The 23,019-nt window shown below is 37.7% G+C and overlaps 1 protein-coding gene across 2 annotated transcripts in view; it reads left to right on the top strand.

Annotated features, from left to right (window-relative positions):
* ATP7B (ATPase copper transporting beta) overlaps positions 1–23,019 on the top strand; it is a 146,529-nt gene that overhangs the window by 57,018 nt on the left and 66,492 nt on the right. For both annotated transcript variants that reach the window (XM_074217193.1, XM_074217194.1), the window contains exon 3: positions 15,921–17,160. In XM_074217193.1, coding sequence (XP_074073294.1) covers positions 15,921–17,160 — 1,240 coding nt within the window. The remainder of the gene's footprint in view (positions 1–15,920; positions 17,161–23,019) is intronic.

Here is a 23,019-nt window from a genome sequence, read left to right as displayed (position 1 = left end):
CCTGAGGTAACTTAAAGGCTATATGCATACAGAGAAAGGGGATTGATATGAGATGCTCTGGAAGCAAAATAGACAAGTCCTGAAAGCTGATTGGAAAAACAAACAGAAGTCATCCATCAGTCATGACAGTTCCTGCCCTTGCTTGTATTAAGTGAAATAAGCCCCAAACTATTTAATCAACCCAGCCTTTCCTACAAGACTCCTTACATGGATGGTCAGAAGTGATGTAATTGTTGTATAGAGCAGCTAGGTGGGGCAGTACTGACCTTGGAGTTGAAAGGATACAAGCTTCTGACTCTTGACATGTACTAGCTCTGTGACTTTGGGCAAGTCACTTAACCCTGACTGCTTCACATCCAGTACCATCTCCAGTTGTCCTGATCCATATCTGGCCATTGGACGCAGATGGCTCTGGAGGAGAAAGTGAGTCTGCTGACTTAGTACAACATCCCCTCACTCAAATCCAGTTCTTGTGTTTGTCATGGCATCACCTCCCTGATGTTGTGGTCTTTAAGAATGAAGGACAAAAACATTGATTATTGTATTGTCCTGCATGGTGGGCTTGCCCTGGGAAGATGACTCAAGTCCCAAATATGGTTGTTCTATGATCCACCTGCCCACTTATAATCACGTACAAAATATTCGACTCTACAACAGCAGGGTGGAGTTCCAAGGAATGGAGTAATCCTGTGCCTGGCAAATTGGTTCTTGCAAAGAAGGTAATGTATGAACCACTATCTGATCTACTGGCACTTTGTCTCTGACCTGCTTTGTATAATTTAACATATGAAAATTGTGGTGCCTATGAGAGAAGAAATTTGGAAGAACAGTGGGTGGGGGGGTGAGGAGGAATTAATGAGTCATATTTTGGACATGTATTTGTTTGATAGCCAATGCATTGAAATGATGATTAAACTCTTGGGAGCTGATTCAGTTGATTACCAAGACACTGTAGAGAGAGAAGGGAAAAGGGTCCAGAACACAAGTTTGAGTTACACCTATCGTTAGGAGATACAATATTGTTATCTAATAAAAAGATAGCAGGGTAAAGAAAACTCAGGACAGAAAATCCAAGAGGAGGTTATCATCAGTGTTAGTTGCTGCGGAAAGATCAAGAAGGATTAGGATGGAGAAAAGATAAGGCAATTAATCCTCTTTCCAGAAGATTCACTGTGAAAAATTGTTCTATATCTGTACTGTTATTCACAAACTCCTTGAAAAAACTCTGCTCTTTTTGTCTCTAATTCTCTTACATCTGGTCTCATTTAACAAAACGTTCTCCAGAGTTAATAGTAATCTCTTAGTTGATTGTCCCCTCTTTCTGAAGATAACATGTCTCTAAGTTTTCATGATACCAATCTCTTGGTTCTCTGTCTACCTGTCTGACAGCTTACTAGTGAATGGCAATGAGAGTAGACTAACAAAACTGAATACAATTACACAATTGCACAGGGAGAATCATTTTTATGAAAATTATTTTGTGCTATTCATCTTTATTCAATAAACATTTATTGATAATTTACTATTTATGTGTATGTACTTATATATGTGTATATTAAACACACATATACATATTTCTATGAAATTAAGAGCTGATGTAATAGCAGAGAGACCTGCTCCCACACCAGATCACTAACACTTAGGTGTTCCAAAATAAACAAACATTCCAGTATTTCATAAAGTTGCCTCTGTTTTCTTCCTGGACCACTTACCTTTACAAACCTGCCCTTCGAGAAGGAGATTTATCGCTATTGTTTCCTGCAAAGAATGGCTCCACCTGTCCTGATAAACCCTTTTGGCAGTTATATACACCCCACGAAGTAAGAATAAAAAGCTAGCACCATGGCTAAGAATTCAGGAAATATTGACCAAGAAACAATAAGATAAACTGAATGGAAAACCATTGATGATTGATGATTCACTTCTTAGATGTTGGAGATGATTACTGAGTTAAATTTTTTATCCTAAAGAAGCAGTTTGCTAGCCTGTGGCATGTCTGTAGTTGTCTTTGAGATCACTGTAAGTCCTATTCTTCTTTGAGAATATTTCCATTTTTCTTTCCCACAGCCTTTCTTTGTTCTTTTTTTATTAAAATTTTATTTGATGCTGAAGGCATCCCAAAGACTTTATTTTCTTACCTTTATCTACAGTGTGCTTAGGTAGCACATAATGGAAGTGGATAGCTATTCAGTAGCTAAACACCCTTAGGGTAAAAAAAATGATTGAAGGCAAGGACTGTATCAATTTGTCTTTCTATCTCCACTAGTGCCCAACATATTCTCTTATATAAAATACTGGCTTAATAAATGGTTGTTGGATGAGTAAAACTCCAGTAAATTTAGTTTTCTGATCTTCCTAAGGTAAGAAATTAACATGGTCCACACCATTATCCCTGTTCTATAGGGAATATTTTCAATGAGTGAAATACATAAATAATAAAATCCCTTTTATTTGATTAGTAATTTCAATCACATTTCTTACAAAACCTTTTTAAAAAGCTCTACTTTTTTTTGCTTCTACTCTCCACATTCTGTTGGATTTATATAATAAATTAGCAAAAGGTCAAAAAAATGATTGTAAGTGGGAAAAGGAATAAACAGCATAGCTAATGGATAATTTCTTTGATAATTTATGTTTAATTCTCAGAATGACTTGTAAAGTTTAACTATTAAGATATGGCATATTATTAATAACTTTTTACTTGATTAGTTCATGATTTTCTACATGATTACCATAACAAATATAATATTCTCTATCTTCAAAGATGTTTATAATATTCAATTTGTTCATCCACCCATAACCTCTTCAAATATAAAGACATCAAAGTTAAGGGAAAGAACACATATGACTGTTAATAGGATTCAGTTCCTATTAAATAAGAACAATTGAAGCCAACTGTTGTAAAATTGCAATGATCAAACTTGCCCCAAGGAAGAGATATATGAAAGAATTTCTCCCTCCTTTCTTTGCAGAGATGGGACAATATACGTGTAGAATGCTGTATCAGATTTTTCTATGTGTTGGCTTGTTTGCTGGGCATCTTTTTCATTCCAGGGTTCAAGGCCTGTCCCTGATGAATATTCAGTGTGGCCATGTTACTTTATCTCTCAGTTCTCTAGGCCATTCTCTAAAACTATAAGGTGCATAGGAGATGCAGAAGATTTATGCATTGGTATAATTTCTCATCTGGGGATTACCTATAGCAGTGCAAATCATAGGACCATTCTCTATCCCTTTATTTTTTTGTAATAAAATCTGGGTCTCTGAGAGATAGAAAAAATAGGCTGAAAATGTAATATTTTTTAAAGTCAAGAAATTTAAAAAAATATATTAAGATTAGAGAAAAAAAGTTTGCTATGAAGAACAAGAAGTTCTAGTCTCAAAATTCTGATACTCCATTACTTTAGACATCTGTGACTTCTTTGGAAGGGACACTCCCTCCATTAATGTAATTTGTCTACATTTTTTTGCCTTAGGTCATGGATGATGTCTAACTTTTAGTTCTTCTGGGTCTCACTATCCAAGAAAAACTTGTCAAGGTTTAATTTTAACTTAATTTAATTTAATATCAATTTCTGACTACAATGTACTCCAAATCACCAATGAATAATAAAACATAATCTAATAAAATAAAATGTAATAAAGTATAAAACATTTACTTTTTAAACAAAAATAATAACATTCCATTGTTAATGTAAACCCTGAGTTTGCTTTTTAAATACCATTAACTTCTGTATCTAGTTTAATAAAGATTGAAGCAATGCAAAGAATATTTTCAAGATTCTTGTCTTGAATTTTGGTTCTATTTTTACTTTTTGAATACTTCATATAGAAAAAAGTTGCTAGCAAATATATGTACTCTCCGAAAGAGACATCGTGAACAGGACATGTTTGTGAAATACTAGATATTTTTCTTTAGGCAGATACAACTTATAAAAATTCAATAAAGACACTTGAATAATTTTTTTCTTTATTTTGCATATATGATTGCAACTCTATATATTATATTTGCAAGTTTGCAGCTAAGGAAATGATGTCAACCGATAAGAGAATAGCAAAGATACTGAAATGCAGTTGGTGTTTTCTAATATCTTGAAATCTATTCTCAAAATCCTGTGGCACAATAGCCATTAATGCTGTTAACAATAAAGTTGTCTGATGCAATTATGAGTCATATGTATTAAAATAAAGATCCCAATTCCTACATGCATATCTTTTGTAAAAAAAAAAACAACATAAATCTCCAGTGGCCTTTGAGACTGCACAATGTTAGTATGTGAAAAAAATAAAACTATGCTTGTTAAGGGTTAAGCTGGTTTGTGATATTGCAACATTGGTACATTCAGCTCACCCATTTCTTCATTTTTCCAGTTATGAAACATGGGCTTCATGAATGAGCTTTGAGGGCCATATTGGACACACTTATCACCTTGGGTGATAGTTTTTATGAGTTAATACTGGTAAAAACATCATTTATTAGACAATCTTTTGCTAATGAGTTGCTTTGAATTTAGGGAGGCTGGTCCTTAGATGATAGTCCAACTTTGGGCATGTGCTTATAAGCTACATGGTGGTACATATCAGAACTTGAATTCTGTAAGTATCACTTCCATGCTATGGTAATCAGAGGAATACTTTTTGGTGTAGATTAACAATAATATTGATAACTCATATCTATTGTTTTATATAGCACTTGCCTTCGAAGAAAAATGTGGGTGACCATTGTAATAATGCTTGCTGTCTTAAGCCTATTGGGCCTTCAAACTCAATTGCTAATGAGTTAGCTTAAAGAAGCAGCAGTAAGATAGCAAAAAGTAGAGAACAGCTTGGCATAGCTGAAGCAACTTTTGTAAATTGAAAAAATAAACCATGTCACTGTACTTGTACTATGGATAGTTTTTTCGCAATTTTTTAGCATTTTTTTATTTAAAGTCTTGAGTTCCATCCCTCCCCTCCTCTCCCCTTGAGATGGTAAGCAATCAGCTACAGGTTATACAAATGCAATTATGTAAAACATTTCCATATTACTTATTTTGTTCAAGAATACTTGAATAAAAGAAAAAAATGAAAGAAAAATAGCATGCTTCAGTCTGTTTTCATTCATTATCAGTTCATTAAAAAATGTCTTTGGGATTGTTTTGGATCATTGTATGGCTGAGAAAAGCTAAGTCATTATATTTCTTCATCATGCAATATTGCAGTTATTGAATACAATGTTCTCCTAGTTCTTCTCACTTCACTTTTTGCATCATTTCATGAAATCTTTCCAGGTTTTTCTGAAATCATCCTACTTATTTCTTATAGAATAATATAGAACATTCTTTTTTTTTTTTTCTTTAGGTTTTTGCAAGGCAATCCGGGTTAAGTGGCTTGCCCAAGGCCACACAGCTAGGTAATTATTAAGTGTCTGAGACCAGATTTGAACACAGGTACTCCTGACTCCAGGGCTGGTGCTCTATCCACTATGCCACCGCCGCTCCTGAATATAGAACATTCTTATGGAACAATAAAATTTCCTATAGAAAATCAATTTAGTCATCCCTTTGTTTTCCAATTAGTCGCCACAAAAAGAACTGTACATTTCCATTTCTATTTTTTTTAAATGTCTTTGAGATATAGACCTAGCAGTGGTATTGCTGGGTCTTAGTTCCAAATTGCTCTCTAGAAAGATTGGATCAATTCACAATTCCACAACAGTACATTTATGTTCTAATTTTCCCTTCTCCTCCAATATTGATCATTTTCCTTTTTTGTCATTTTAGTTAAACTGATAGATGTAAGGTAGTACTCCAGTTTCATTTGCATTTCTTTGATCAATAGTTACTTAGGACTTTTTAAATTTGACTATAGATAGCTCTGATTTCTTTGTTTGAAAACTGCTTGTTCATATTTGACAGTTTATCACTTGGGAATGACTTATGTTTTTATAAATTTAATCACAGTTCTTGATATATTTGAGCTATTTGTTGCAAATTTTTTTCCCAGTTTTCTTCCTTAAAATTTTAGTTGTTTTGATTTTCTTAGGTTTAGTTTGTGCAAACATTTTAATTTTATATAATCAAAATTATTATTTTATGTTTTATAATGGCATTATCTTTGTTCCTGAATTTTTTCCTTATCCATAAATCTGACAGATAAATATTACTTGCTTTCTTAATTTGCTTATATCATTCTTTATATGTAAATCATGTACCCATTTTGACCTCATCTTGGTATATAGAGCAAAATGCTAGTCTGTACCTAATTTCTGTTATACTATTTTCCAATTTTCCCAGCAGTTTTTGTAAAATAATGAATTTTTATTCCAAAAGCTTTAATCTTTGGATTTATCATATACTAAATTACTTTATTATTTATTATAATTTTTACTTAATATATTGCACTGCTCAAACACTGTTTCATAGGCAAAACTAGCTTGCCTATTCTAATTCCTTTAATTTCTTTTTCTTCTCTTATTGTTCTAGCTAACATTTCAAGTACAATAGTAATTAACAGAGGGGATAAGGTCACCCTTGCTTCTCCCTGATTGTGATGGGAAGGCTTCTAGCTTATCTCCATTACAGATCATGCTTAGTGATGGTTTTAGATATATATTATTTATCATTTTAAGGTAAACTCCATTTATTCCTATGCTTTTTATATTGTTTTTTAATATAAATGTATATATTGTTTTTGTCAAAGGCTTTTTCTGCAACTTTTCTCCATTAAAATAATGATTTCTATTGGTTTTGTTATTGATATGATCAATTATGCCCATAGTTTTCCTAATCTTTTAACCAGATCTGTATTCCTAGTATGAATTCCACCTTATCGTAGCATTTTTTCCTTGTGATATATTGCTATAGTTTCTTTGTTACTATTTTATTTAAAATTTTTGCATCTATATTTCATTAGGGAAATTGGTCTGTAATTTTCTTTTTCTGTTTTGACTTTTCTGGGAGTGGGTATCAGTATTTCTGCCTTAAAAGTAATTTAATAGGACTTCAACCATTTTTTAAAAAGAGTTTATGTGAAGTGGGATTAATTGCTCTTTAATTGTTTGGTAGAAATTGCTTATTAATCCATCTGATCCTGGGGATTATTTTTTAGGAAGTTCATTTTTTTCTTCCTCTTGTTAATCAAATTGGTATATAATTGCACAAAGTACCTCCTAACAATTGTCGTAATTGCCTCTCCATTAGTGGTAAATTCATCCCTTTTATTTTTTAAACTAGTAATTTGGTTTTCTTTTATTAAAAATAATATTATTAATAAATAAAAGTTTGGGGCAGCTAGGTGGCATGGTTAGATAGAGCACTGGACCTGTTGTCAGAAGGACCTGATTTCAAATCCGGTCTCAGACACTTAATGATTGCTTAACTGTCTCACCTTAGCCAAATAACTTAACCCCATTGTCTTGCAAAAATAAAAAAAAAAAGTTTATCTAGTTTAATTCATTAGTTCAATAGTTTTCTTACTTTGAGTTTTATTAATTTCTACTTTGATTTTTTTTTTTCAGGATTTCCGATGTGTGTTCAATTGGAGATTTTTATTTGTTCTTTTTCAAGTTTTTTTTTTTGTTATTGTTGTCCAATTTTTGATCTGCTTTTTCTCTATTTTATTGCTGTAAGGAATTAGAGATAGAAATTTCCCCTAAGTACTGCTTTAGTTGCAAGCTATAAAATTTTGGTAGGTTTCATTGTCATTTTCTTTAATGAAATTATAGATTTTTTTCTGATTTATTCTTTGACTCACTTGTTTTTTAGGTTTAGATTATTTTATTTCCAATTTTTAAAAAAATTTATTTATTTAAGGCAAGGGGTTAAGTGACTTGCCCAAGGTAACACAGCTAGGCAATTATTAAGTCTGAGGTTGGATTTGAACTCAGGTCCTCCTGATTCCAGGGACGGTGCTCTTATCCACTGTGCCACTTAGCTGCCCCCAATTAATTTTTAATTTTTCTTTTCAGTGTCTATTACTGAATGTAATTTTTATTGCACTAAAGCATATTTTGCTATTTCAGCTTTTTCTGCATTGGGTTGTGCGATTCTTATTTCCTAAGTCAGTTTTTGTGTAGGTGCCATGTGCTGTTGAGAAAAAGGTATATTTCTTTCTATTGCCATTCAGTTTTCTCCAGGAATTTGTCCTAACTTTTCCAGCTTTTTTTCTCCTCGTCAGCTTTCCTGTTTATTTATTTTTCAAATCATTTATTTCTTTATTCTTATTTTGTGCAAATAATGTTTTTTAAATATTACTAAAATATTCTTGTTTAAGAGGAAACATAATACCGCCTCACCCCTATAAATATAGATCTGCATGAGTGATAAAGGGGAGAGAAAAAAAATTAAAAAAAAACAATAATAATAATAATTGTGGGTATGGCCAGGTAGCGCAGTGGATGGAGCACCAGCCCTGGAACCAGGAGCACTGGAGCCCAAATCCGGCCCCAGACATCCAACAATCACCCAGCTGTATGACCAGGTGCAAGCCACCCCAACCCCATTGCCCTGCAAAAACCAAAAAAAAAAGACCCAAAATAAAATAAAATAGTAGTAATAATAATAATAGTAGGGGTGGCCGGGTGGCAGACAGAGCATTGGCCCTTGAGCCAGGAGCACCCGGGTCCAAATTTGGCCTCAGAAACCCAACAATCACCCAGCTGTGCAGCCCCAGGCAGGCCACCCAGCCCCATTTGCCCTGCAACCCCCCCAAAATAATAATAAAAAATGTGCTTCAGTCTGTGTTCCAACACCATCAGCTCTGTCGCGGGTCGATCACATTTTTAATGATAAGTCAATCACAAGTTATTTCCATATTTTTCCATTGTTGCTTTTGCTGATCGCAACTCCCTCCCTTCATACTTCTCCACTACCATGTATTATATTTTCTCTCTCCTTTCACTCTGACCCTGCTGTAGGGTAGCTGAGAGGTGCAGCAGACAGATTCCTGGCCCTGAGCCCACATACAACCCCTTAGGCCCAGCAATCACCTGTCCCTATGGTCCTGGACAGGCCATCCAATCCCAGCCCTTTCAAGAAGTAAAAAAGAAAATGTTTTATATCTGACCACTCTTCCCCCCCATGGTCCATCCTCTCCTCCATCACTCACATCGCCCCCTTCCCTCTGTCCCCTTTCTCTTCTTTTTTTTTAAATTTATTTTTATTAAAGATACTATTTGAGTTTTACAATTTTCCCCCCAATCTTACTCACCCCCCGCCCCCGGAAAGCAATCTGTCAGTCTTTACTTTGTTTCCATGTTGTACATTGATCCAAATTGGATGTGATGAGAGAGAAATCATATCCTTAAGGAAGACACAAGAAATCTAAGAGATAACAAGATCAGACAATAAGATATTTGCTTTTTTTTTTTCTAAATTAAGGGGCATAGTCCTTGAACTTTGTTCAAATTCCACAGCTCTTAATCTGGATACAGATGGCACTCTCCTTTGCAGACAGCCCAAAATTGTACCTGATTGTTGCACTGATGGAATGAGCAAGTCCATCAAGGTTGAACATCACTCCCATGTTGCTATTAGGGTGTACAGTGTTTTTCTGGTTCTGCTCATCTCACTCAGCATCAGTTCATGCAAATCCTTCCAGGCTTCCCTGAATTCCCATCCCTTCTGGTTTCTAATAGAACAAAAGTGTTCCATGACATACATATACCACAGTTTGCTAAGCCATTCCTCAATTGAAGGACATTTACTTGATTTCCAATTCTTTGCCACCACAAACAGGGCTGCTATAAATATTTTTGTACAAGTGATGTTTTTGCCCTTTTTCATCATCTCTTCAGGGTATATACCCAGTAGTGGTATTGCTGGGTCAAAGGGTATGCTCATTTTTGTTGTCCTTTGGGCGTAATTCCAAATTGCTCTCCAGAAAGATTGGATGAATTCACAGCTCCACCAGCAGTGTAATAGTGTCCCAGATTTCCCACAACCCTTCCAACAATGATCATTATCCTTTCTGGTCATATTGGCCAAACTGAGAGGTGTGACGTGGTACCTCAGAAAAAGTTAATTTGCATTTCTCTAATAATTAATGATTTAGAGCAATTTTTCATATGGCTATGGATTGCTTTGATCTCCTCATCTGTAAATTATCTTTGCATATCCTTTGACCATTTGTCAATTGGGGAATGGCTTTTTGTTTTAAAAATATGACACAGTTCTCTCTATATTTTAGAAATGAGTCCTTTGTTGGAATCATTAGTTGTAAAGATTGTTTCCCAATTTACTACATTTCTTTTGACCTTGGTTACAGTGGTTTTATTTGTGCAAAAGCTTTTTAATTTAATGTAATCCAAATCATCTAGTTGGTTTTTGGTGATGTTCTCCAACTCTTCCTTAGTCATAAATTGCTCCCCTTTCCATAGATCTGACAGGTTAACTAGTCCTTGATCTTCTAATTTGCTTATAGTATTGTTTTTTATGTCTAAGTCCTGTAACCATTTGGATCTTATCTTGGTAAAGGGTGTTAGGTGTTGGTCTAATCTAAGTTTCTTCCATACTAACTTCCAATTATCCCAGCAGTTTTTATCAAAGAGGGAGTTTTTAATCCTAATAGCTGGACTCTTTGAGTTTATCAAACAGCAGATAACTATAATCGCCTCCTGCTTTTGCACCTAGTCTATTCCACTGCTCCAACACTCTGTTTCTTAGCCAATACCAAACAGTTTTGATGACTGATGCTTTATAATATCCTTCTCTTCTTACTCCAGATGTCTATACCCCATTGAGTATATATGCTGTTTCCTCTCTTAGCCACCTCTGATGAGAGCAAAGATTCCTTCATTCCCCTTTGCCTTCCCCCTTCTATATCATTGCAATAGCTCATTGTAATAAAGAAAATCCTTATTATATGAAATATCTTAGCCTATTCCTCCTCTCCTCTTTCTCCCATTACATTTCCCTTTTATCTATTGACTCCATTTTTACACCACAATATATCTTCAAATTCAGCTTTCTCCTGTGCTTCATCTATAAAACCTCCTTCTACCTGCTTTATTTAATGAGAAGGTTCATATGAGTATTATAAGTATCATTTTTCTTTTTTTTTTTTTTGCAAGGCAAATGGGGTTAAGCAGCTTGCCCAAGGCCACACAGCTAGGTAATTATTAAGTGTCTGAAACTGGATTTGAACCCAGGTACTCCTGACTCCAAGGCCGGTGCTTTATCCATTATGCCACCTAGCCGCCCCCAGTATCATTTTTCTATGCAGGAATAGATGTAGTTTGTCATCATTATGTCCCTCATATTTTCCCCTTCTCCTCCACTCTCTATGTTTTCCCTGAGTCCTGTATTTGCAGATCAAACCTAATGTTCAGCTCTGGCCATTCTAACAGGAACATTTGAAATTCCCTTGGTTCATTGAAAGCCCATCTTTTTTCCCTGGAAGAGGATGTTCAGTTTTGCTTGGTAGTTCATTCTCGTTTGCATTCTGAGCTCTTTTGTCTTCTGGAATATTATATTCCAAACCCTACGAGCTTTTAATGCAGTTGCTGCTAAGTCCTGTGTGATCCTGACTGTAGCTCCACAATATTTGAATTGTGTCCTTCTGGCTGCTTGTAATATTTTCTCTTTGACTTGGGAGTTCTGGAACTTGGCTATAATATTCCTGGGGGTTGTTTTTTTTTTTGGATCTCTTTCTTGGGGAGATTGGTGCATTCTCTTGAGTTTCTATTTTGCCCTCTGCTTCTAGGATATCAGGGCAATTTTCCTGTAGTAATTCTCTGATAATGATGTCAAGGCTCTTTTCCTGGTCATGACTTTCAGGTATTCCAAAAATTTTTAAATTATCTTAACCTGAATCTGTTTTCCATATCAGTTGTTTTTCAGTGAGACATTTCACATTTTCTTCTAATTTTTCATTCTTTTGGTTTTGAAATATTGAGTCCTGATTTCTAGTAAATTCATCAATCTCCCTGCGTTCTCTTCTTTGTCTGAAGGATTTGTTTTCCTCAGAGAGCTTTCTTATCTCTTTTTCCATCTGGCCAGTTGTGCTTTTTAAAGCATTCTTCTCCTCAATAATTGTTTGAATTGTTTTATCCATTTGACCTATGCTGCTTTTTAACATGTTATGTTCTTCAACATTTTTTTTGGATCTCCTTGACTAAGCTGCTGACTTCTTTTTCATGTTTTTCCTGCATCTCTCATTTCTTTTCCCAATTTTTCTTCCATCTCCCTCACTTAATTTTCAAAGTCTTTTTTTGAGCTCTGTCATAGCCTGAGCCCAATTTCTGCTTTTCTTGGAGTCTTTAGATGCAGGAGCTTGTACTTCCTCAACTTCAGGTTGAATATTTTGATCCTTTTTGGGATCTTACTGCTTACTTATTTCTCCAGCCTGTGCCTGGTTTTAGGGTGCTTCCTGAGCTTTTGAGTATTATTGGATCACCCCCACAAGAATCTCCATGTGTGAGGCTCTGTCTTTCCTCCTGGTCTGTTAATTACCATAAGAGCACCCCTCTGCCACTGGTCTGAGTCTGGGGGCCCTGCTGTTCTGTGGGGGAGCCTAGACTGTGATCAGGATCTGAATGTGGTCAGAACCCCAGAGTCCTGTTCCAGGGACAGAGGACAGAGCTTGGCAGTCTCTCTCCACTTTCCTCCCTAGGATCAGCACTCATGCCCCCGGGGGCTTCTGCTTACAGCCTGGATCTGGACTGCCTTGACCATGCTGCTTGTTGTGTGCCCTGAGGGCTGGGCTTCACATGCTCGCTCTGGCAGAGGTCCCCCCGCTGATCCCCCAAGTTGTGCCTGGTGCTCCCCAGGATATAGGTCAGGAAACTGAAGTTCTTTTACTCTGGTGGCATCCCCTCCAACCCCGTGTAGCCAAGCCTTTCTGCTCTTTACCAGGTTACCTTGGGCTGGAGAAGTGCCTCATCGAATCCCTCTGTGGGTTCTGTTTCTCGAAAATTTAGTTAGAGTCCTTAGCTTATAAGTTTTGAGGGAGAGCACCTAAGAAAGGTTCCTCTCATCGCCATCTTGGCTCTGTCCCCATCCTGTTTATTTTTGGGTTAGATTTTTTTGTAGTTCTGAGAGTAGAAAATTTTAAGTATCCCAGTAGTATAGTTATTATTATCTATTTCCTCCTCTAACTCATTTGACTTCTCTTTCTACAATTTAGATGCTATAGCATTTGGTAGTCTAGTAATTCATTATGTCTTACGTCTTTTTTCTAGGTGAGTTGTTTTCTAATGAGAAATTTCTTTTTTTTTTAAATTTTTTAAAATTGTTTTATTGTCTCTTGATGACTCACAGAATCATTAGTTTCCACTTGTTCAATCCTAATTTTTAAGGAATTATTTCCTTCAGTGAGCTTTTGTACTTCCTTTTCTATTTGGCCAGTTCTATGTTTTTTTACAGAATTATTTTCTTTGGTAAATTTTTGTACTTCTTTTCCCATGCTTTTAGCCATTTTCTCGTTATTCTCTTGTGTCACTCTTATTTCTTTTCTCAATTTTTCTTCTAATTTCCTTTCAAAAATCCTTTTTAGGGGCGGCTAGGTGGCGCAGTGGATAAAGCACCGGCCCTGAAGTCAGGAGCACCTGGGTTCAAATCCGGTCTCAGACACTTAATAATTACCTAGCCCTGTGGCCTTGGGCAAGCCACTTAACCCCATTTGTCTTGGAAAAACCAAAAAAAAAAAAAAAAAATCCTTTTTAAATTCTTCTAGGAATTCTTTTTTGTACCCCAGATGAAATTTCATTTTTATTTGAGGCTTCCTATGTCACCATTTTGATACTATTATTCTTTTCTAAGTTTATGCTTTGATTCTCCCTGTTACTATGGTAACTTTCTATAGTGAAACTCTTTTTTTTTTTTCTCATTTTTCCTACCTCTTTTTGGTGACTTGTTTTTTATGTGAGAGTTGAGTTCTGGTTAGCATTGTCCCAAGCTTTTTGTGCAGGAACTCTGGGTTTCCCTGGACTTCAGGGTTTAGTTGTTCTCTTCTTCGGAAGACTTCCCTTCTGTTATCTTTAGGGCTGGGGTCCTGTTGGCTTCTCCTGAGTATGAATTTTAGCTGTTGGTCTGCTCCAAGGGGTGGGGCCTTGTTAGGTTGCTATGGAAACAGGTTCTCTGTGGATAGTCCTGGGAGCCAAGGTCTTGCTGTTGGCCAGCCCTTGGGTTGGGGCTTCACTCTTGGTCAGCAGTCGGGTCTTGTTGGTGACTTTAGCTGGGGGTGTGGTCACTGGGATTGGGACTCTTCACTGCATAGACCCCTCACTTGCAGGTGTGCAAGAGGGCAGAGCCTCCAAGGGAGATTGTCCCAGTCTTGGAGATTTTCTGCAGACCCCCCTCCTGGGAGGCTGCTGCTACTCTTGGACCTCATTCCTCTCACACCCCAGTGAGACAGACCTTTCCTGCCAGGCTGGTAAGCTGCTTCCCCAGCTCTTTTATCACTTCTGAGGTGGTTTTCTAGTGGTTTGGAGGAGAATTTAAGAAGTCTTCAATGGGTTCCTTCCTCTTGCTGCCATCTTTGCCACTGAAAGTTCTGTGGAGAATTTTTAAAAGGAATTTATTTCAGTGGGAAAAGCACTCCCATTTTAAATGATAATAACTTTAACTTTACTATGGCTCTTTGAAATTTACAAGGCATTTTTTTTTGTATTATCTCATAAGATACAATGACATTGTGAAATGGATGATTTTATTTTCATTTTACAGAGAAACTGAGACCAACTGATTAAATGACTTGCCTAGGGTCACACAGCTAACAAGTATCTGAGGCAGGATTTGAACTCAGCTCTTCCTAATTTTATTATGTCATCTCTTTTATGGTGACATGCTTGTGCATGCACACACACAAAATATTAGATCCATTAGATTGTGGCTCCTTGAGGTCAGGGATTGTCATTTGCCTCTTTTTATTTTTTTAGTAGCATCTTTTTTTTCCATATACGCATGTATATTTTTAAATTACAAAATTTCCTTCCCCTTCCATCCCCTTCCCCTCAGTGGTGAGCAGTCAGATTAGCATTGTACATGCAGATTAGTTATTTACAGATTAGTTATTTCTGGTATGAGGAATTAGGATTAAGGGAAAGATATACATGAGAGATAATTTTTATAAAGTGTTCTTCATAGCTGTGTGGCCTTGGGCAAGCCACTTAACCCTATTTGCCTTGCAAAAACCTAAAAAAAACCAAAAAAAATAAAGTGTTCATCAGAGTCTGAAGGGTTTTTATTATTTGTTTTGTTTTGTTTTTTCTTCCTTTGGATTGGGATAACATTGTCCACAGGTGGTCTAATAGAGTGGTCCTTGCTCTCTGAACTGCTGAGAGGAGCTGCTTCCATCAAGGTTGAGCATCTCACAATGATGTTGTAATTGTGTACATTGTTCTCTTGGTTCTGCTCCCTTCACCCAGCATCATATCCTGTAACTCATTCCATGCTTCTGGTTTCTTATAGAACAATAGTATTCCTGTACCATAACTTGTTTAGCTATTCCCCAATTAATGGGCACATTTTCCTCTTTTTATATCCCTGAGTGCTTAGCATAATGACTGGCCCGTAGTAGGTCCCTAACACATGTTTATTGAATGACAATTTAATATTTTCCTTCTCCCTTCTGGATTTTTTCCCCCAATTTCTTGAGTCAGATAGAATCACTGTTATAGTTGAAAGGGACCTTAGCAAGTTCATTTCATATATAAATCAGCCCAGGTTCGGCCAAGTCTTAAGATCATGTAACTAATAAGGGTAGCATGATATTAGAACTCTAATTTCTTAACTTGTAGAACCCAATGCTTTCTCCATCATATCTTACTTTCTTGAATTTTGAATCTATCTTATGTCTTTTCTTTCTGATATTTTAATGTTTTCATGTTCCCAGGATACTATATGATCCTATCCTTTTATTCCAGAGAACCTTGAAAGTCTCTAGAAGTAAGTAATATTGTTGGGTTTGAATTCTAAAGATGTCTTTTCTTCTTCCTTTAGATGTTATCTAAAGTCTCCTCTGCTCCTTGTGTTCAAGAATTACCTATAAATCAGGAATTTGCTTTTAACAACTTAGGCTTTGAAGGCAGTTCAGACAGTTTACCTACATCATCATCATCCACAAATACCAGTGTAATCAACATTTTGGGCATGACGTGCCAATCATGTGTGAAGTCTATAGAAGGCAAGATTTCTAACTTGAAAGGTATTGTGAACATAAAAGTTTCCCTTGAGCAGAGCAATGCTACTGTCAAATATATTCCATTGACCATAAATCTGCAACAGATTTGCTCTGAAATTGGGGACATGGGCTTTGATGCTAACATATCAGAAGTAAAGGCTGCTTCGTGGCCCACAAAACCCTCATCTGCTGATGAAGCAGTGACCAAACTTCGTGTAGAGGGCATGACTTGCCAGTCATGTGTCAGTACTATAGAAGGGAAGGTTGGAAAACTTCAAGGAGTTCTGAAAATCAAAGTCTCCCTTAGCAATCAAGAGGCAGTCATCACTTATCAACCTTACATCATTCAACCAGGAGACCTCAGGGACCATATCAATGACATGGGATTTGAAGCCACTATCAAGAACAAAATGGCACCATTAAGCCTAGGAATGATTGACCTTGGACTGTTACAAAGCAACAACCTTAAGAAAATGTCAACTCAGTTCTCTTATAGTAATACAGAAGCACAAGGAGACCAGAGCAGCCCAGCTATTCTACAGCTAGGAGTGGAAGGAATGCACTGCAAATCCTGTGTCTTGAATATTGAAGGAAATATATCTGAACTACCAGGTGTACAAAGCATTAAAGTATCTCTGGAAAACAAAAATGCAGAAGTTCAATTTGATCCGAACTACATTACCCCACTATTTTTGAAACAAACCATTGAGACTCTCCCACCTGGGAATTTTAAAGTCACTCTCCCTAATGGAATAGAAAGTAGTTGGTTGGAGAATTCATTAGACAACTTGTCTTCAAGACTTCCTCTATCTAGATGTTCTCAGGAAAACCAAGCACAAGGAGTGTGGAGTACTGCTGTGATTGGCATTGTGGGAATGACCTGTGCTTCTTGTGTGCAGTCCATTGAGAGTTTACTATCCCAAAGGGAAGGGGTTGGAAAAATTTCAGTCTCTTTAGCTCAAGGGATTGGAACCATCCACTATAATGCTTCAGTAGTGAGCCCTGAAGGGCTCAAAGCTGCTATTGAAGATATGGGATTTGAAGCATCCATCAGAACTGGTATGTATTTGAAATCTGCTAGTTTCTTGTCCACTGTCTTCTTTTTTTCCTATCTTTCTCTAATAATATAATACCAGCTGGTTTGACATGTCTCATTTTCTTATGTAATAGTAGTGAAACAGTCTTCCCTTTTATACTCAAAGAAAGAGGGAATTTATATTATTCTCAATAGACAAATAAAATCTTCACCTGGATATTATGGCAATGTATTCCAAAGATGTGAGTGATAAGGCCCTTTGACATTTTTCCCCCCTCAAGGTAGTTATATCTTGTTTGGTTGTTTTTGGCTCCAAACTTAACTCCAAACAAACTGCTAAAGAGGCTTGTAGAATATAGTTTTGTTTCTTTTTTTTCCCCAGGAAATATTTCAGAGCAAAGTTTCATTCATGTTTTCAGAGGAAGAAAGTAAAATCAAGATAAAGGAAATGGATTTTCCAAATTTTTAGTTTTAGCTTCCATGATAGTCATGCTCAGAGGTAGCATGTTACAGTGGACAGAATGCTGAAGCATCTGGATAGGGCAATTATCTACTATTTTTATTGTCCTGGATGAACCACTCAATTCTACATCTTTAAAAATTAGAGAATTGGACTGACTTCTAAGATCCCTTCTAGCTTTTGAATCTATGACACAATTAGTTCCTTACTTACTTCAATCAATCTCCTAGAGATCCTTCCACTTTATTTTTTAATTTAATATTTATTTATTCTCATTTTGTATAAATAATGTTTTTATACATTAATAAAATATTCTTGTTTAAGATTAAACAAAATACCCCCTCCCCCAAAAAAATTGTAGACTCGCTTGAGCGATAAAGTAAAGGGGAGAGAAAAAAATTAAAATTAAAAAAATAATGGTAATAATTATAGGTATGGTCAGGGGGCGCAGTGGATGGAGCACCAGCCCTGGAGCCAGGAGCACCCGAACCCATATCCGGCCCCGTACACCCAACAATCACCCAGCCATGTGACATGCAAGCCACCCCAACCCCACTGCCCTGCAAAAACCAAAAAAAGAAAAAAAAAGACCCAAGATAAAATAAAATAGTAATAATAGTAGGGGTGACCAACCGGGTGGCAGACAGAGCACTGACCCTTGAGCCAAGAGCACCCAGGTCCAAATTCAGCCTCTGACACGCAATGATAACCCTGCTATGCAGCCCCAGGCAGGCCACCCAGCCCCCCCAGCCCCCTTTGCCCCAAATGATAATAATAAAAAAATATGCTTCAGTCTGTGTTCCAACACCACCAACTCTGTCGCAGGTGGATCACATTCTTTATAAGTCCATCACAAAAGTTACTTCCATATTTTTCCACCGTTGCCATTGCTGATCACAACTCTCTCCTTTTGGATTTCCCCAATACTATGTACTATATTTTCTCTCTCCTTTCACTCTTGACTCTGCTGTAGGTTAGCTGAGTGGCACAGCAAGCAGCGGCTCTGGGGCCAAGAAGCCCCAAGCCCCCCTACCACCCCTTAGGCCCAGCATCCACCTGGCCCTATGGTCCTGGGCAGGCCATCCAATCCCAGCCCCTTGCAAGAAGTAAAAAAGAAAATGTGTTATATCTGACCACTGCCCCCCCCCATGGTTCATCCTCTCCTCCATCATTTACATCCCCCCCCTTCCCCCTGTCCCCCTCTTCTTCTTACTCCAAATGCCTATACCCCATTGAGTATATATATGCTGTTTCCTCTCCTAGCCACCTCTGATGAGAATGAAGATTCCTTCATTCCCCCTTGCCTTCCCCCCTTCCATATCATTGCAATAGCTTATTGTAATAAAGAAAAATCTTATTATATGACATACCTTGGCCTATTCTCCCTTTCCTTTTTCTTTCTCCCATTACATTTCCCTTTTTTCTATTATTCAGCTTTCTCCTGTGCTTCATCTATAAAAGCTCCTTCTACCTAATCTGTTAATTGAGAAGGTTCATCTAAGTATTATCACTGTCATTCTTCTAAACAGGAATACATACAGTTCATCATCATTCAGTCCCTCATATTTCCCCCCTCTCCTCCAATCTCCATGCTTCTCACCTGAGTCCTGTATTTGAATATCAAACCTTCTGTTCAGCTCTGGCCATTCTAACAGGAACATTTGAAATTCCCCTGGTTCCTTGAAAGTCCATCTTTTTCCCTGGAAGAGGACATTCAGCCTTGTTGGGTAGTTGATCTCAGTTGCATTCTAAGCTCTTTTGCCTTCTGGTATATTATATTCTAAGCCCTACAAGCTTTTAATGTAGTTGCTGCTAAGTCCTGTGTGATCCTGACTGCAGCTCCAGGGTATTTGAATTGTGTCCTTCTGGCTGCTTGTAATATTTTCTCTTTGACTTGGGAGTTCTGGAACTTGGCTATAATGTTCCTGGGTGGTTGTTTTTTTTTGGATCTCTTTCTCGGGGAGATTGGTGGATTCTCTCCATTTCTATTTTGCCCTCTGCTTCTAAGATATCAGGGCAATTTTCCTGTAGTAATTCTTTGAAAATGATGTCAAGGCTCTTTTCCTGATCATGACTTTCAGGTATTCCAATAATTTTTAAATTATCTTTCCTAAATCTGTTTTCCATATCAGTTGTTTTTTCAATGAGATGTTTCACATTTTCTTCTAATTTTTCATTCTTTTGATTTTGAAGTATTGATTTCTGATTTCTAGTAAATTCATCAATCTCCCTGAGTTCTCTTCTTTGTCTGAAGGATTTGTTTTCCTCAGAGAGCTTTCTTATCTCTTTTTCCATCTGGCCAATTTTGCTTTTTAAAACATTCTTCTCCTCAATAACTTTTTGAACTGTTTTATCCATTTGACCTAAGCTGGTTTTTAGCATGCTATTTTCTTCAGCATGTTTTTGGATTTCCTTGACTAGGCTGCTGACTTCATCTCTTTCCTGCATCTCTTTCCTTTCTTTTCCCAGTTTTTCTTCTATCTCCCTCACTTAATTTTCAGAGTCTATTTTTGAGCTCTGTCATGGCCTGAGCCCAATTTCTGTTTTTTCTTGGAGTCTTTAGATGCAGGAGCTTGTGCTTCCTCATCTTCAGACTTGGTGTTTTGATCCTTCTTGGGCTCACAAGCAAAGTATTTATCGATGGTTTTCCCACTTTTTTCACTGCTTATTCATTTTCCCAGCCTGTGCCTGGTTTTGGGTTGCCTGAGCTTTTGGGACACCCCCACAAGGATCTCAGTGTGTGAGGCTCTGTCCTCCCTCCTGGTCTGTGAATGACCATAAGCACCCCCTCTGCCACGGGGCTGAGGTGGGGAGGGGGGACCCTGCTGCTCTTCTGGGGGGGGCCTAGACTGCGATCAGGATCTGAATGTGGTCAGAGCCCCAGAGTCCTGTTCCAGGGGCAGAGGACAGAGCTCTGCAGTCTCTCTTCACTCCCCTCCCTAGGTTCAGTGAGCTCATGCCCTGGGGGCTCCTGCTTACTGGCTTCTGCTTCCTGTTCCTGTATCTGGGCTGCTAGCTGTGTGCCCTGAGGGCTGGGCTCCCCGTGCTCCCTCTGGCAGAGGTCCCCCGCTGTTCCCCCACTTTGTGCGGGTGCTCCTCAGGGTGCAGCTCAGGAGACTCCCCCGCTGCTGTGAGCTGAGGCTCCCAGCGCCCTGGGGCTGCCTCCGGGAGGCTGAGGTTCTTTCACTCCGGTGGGCCACCCCTCTGGCAGGCTGCCTCTCCGACCCCGGGGAGCAGAGCCTTTCTGCTCTTTTCCAGGTTACCTTGAGTAGAACTGCCTCACTGGGTCCCTCTGTGGGTTCTGTGTCTTGAAAATTTTGTTAGAATCCCTAGTTTGTAAGTTTTATGGGAGAGCACCTAAGAGAGGATCCTCTCTTGTCATCATCTTGGCTCCATCCCCCCTTCCACTTCATTTTCCCAAAATGTTTGGATCAGTATTTTGATGACTGATGACTCCATAGAAAGTTGAGACCATAGCCAGTGCTTTTAAATGGAAGAAGGAAAGCAGTGCCTTTCTCTTCTTTTGACCTTTTTCAGTCAAGTGGACCAGTTAGGCAGCCACTTTTTTTTCTATTTTTTTTTTACAAAAAGTCAGTAAGTCTGAATGCCTGTAAAATTTCTTATAAGCAGTGATAAAAATGCTGACTTAATCGAATTAATCTTATATCCTTTCTAAACTTCCAAATTTAATAATAGTTTATATTTATATAACACTTTTTGGTTGCAAAACATATTATTATCTCTTTTGATCCTCACAATAAAACTTTAGGAGATAAACAACACAGATAGAAATTTTACACATAAGGAAACTTGAGGCTGCTTAACTTGCTACTTTTGCAAAATCATAGAACTCATTAATAGCAGAGTCAGGATTCGAACACATATCTTTTTTTTTTTTTTTGCAAGGCAATGGGGTTAAGTGGCTTGCCCAAGGCCACGCAGCTAGGTCATTATTAAGTGTCTGAATTTAGATTTGAACTCAGGTACTCCTGACTCCAGGGCTGGTGCTCTATCCACTGTGCCACCTAGCTGCCCCTTGAACACACATCTTGTGGTTGGAATTCCAGCAGTTTTTACACTGTAGCATGTTCTATTTCCTTAGCTTTTGGTCATCCCTATAGGACATGGGGAAGAAAAGATAACCCTTTGTGAACCACCTCTAAAAATTTGATTTCACATATTTTCATGATGCCAGACTGAATATCCAAGGGTTGTGGGTCCCTGGTGTTCTCTCCTTGCCCCATCAGAAAAACACAAGGTGTAAAAATGTGAAGAGGCAAATGCCTTCTCACAGCCCTGGATGTGTTAAATGTAATTTTGATTTGTACATAATTAATCTGGCTGAGATATAGTCCTGTGCCTCTTTATTTTCTTTGTGTCTAGATACTGCCTGACATAAAAAGAGCTCTGGCCTGAATTTCAGACCTGACTCTTGTCACTAGCTAGCCCTGAGGCAAGTTCATTCCATTTTCTGTAAACACATTTTTCCCTGTTTAACTGTAACTAACAATGCTATCATGACTCTCATGGAATTGTGAAGAAAATGCTCTCTAGAGTCATACAATGCTGGTGAGGGTGAGTGATTGTTTCTATCAGAATCCTTTTGGATTTCACATTTCATGGGTTAGGGGAGGAGGCAATTAAGCATTAAAGGCCTTTCTAAAAACACCAGCCTATATCCTAGGTTAGATCTGTGTCTAAACTAGAAGTGAACCAGCTAAAGCTCTAAAAAGTATGCTTCTTCTGCATAGTGTGAGATTAGGACTTCAAAACACTGTTTTTACCACCCATGCGATGTTAGAATCACTTGGCAAACTGAAGCAACTGAAATTTTGTAGTCTCTTATCCAGTTTGTTATAACTTTGTAGGTAGGATTCTGTTTTGTTGGATACTTTTTTTTTCTTTTAGGACTCTAGCAAGGCAGCTGGGCAATGCAGTTGTTAGTGTGTTGAATCTGAGTTCAAATGAGTCCTTGGACACTTAAGAGCTGTGTGACCCTGAGCAAATCACTTAACCTTTCTCATTTTCAGTTTCTTCATCTGTTGTGAGCATAACATGAGCTAATACTTGTTAAGTGCTTCAGTATATAACGATAATAATGATCATAATAATGTCCTTTGTTTTCAAAGAAGACCATGACATCAGTGAGGTGATGCCATGAGAAGCACTTGTACTGGATTTGAGTGGGGGGGTGGGGGGTTGCTGGGCTAAGTCACCAGCCTCACTTTCTTCTCCAGAGTCATCTGAGTCCAGTGACCAGTTATGGATCAGGATGACTGGAGATGAATCTGGATGAAGGGCAGTCAGCTTTAAGTGACTTGCCCAAGGTCACACTTCTAGTAAGAGTCAAGTGTTTGAAGCTGGATTCAAACTTCATCTTCTTCCTGGCTTCAAGACCAGTGCACTATCCACTGCACCCCTT

This window comes from Macrotis lagotis, chromosome 1, assembly GCF_037893015.1.
Source record: "Macrotis lagotis isolate mMagLag1 chromosome 1, bilby.v1.9.chrom.fasta, whole genome shotgun sequence".
Taxonomy (NCBI): Eukaryota; Metazoa; Chordata; class Mammalia; order Peramelemorphia; family Peramelidae; genus Macrotis; species Macrotis lagotis.
Note: the sequence above shows the minus strand (reverse complement) of the source record. Positions and strands in the feature narration are given on the sequence as shown.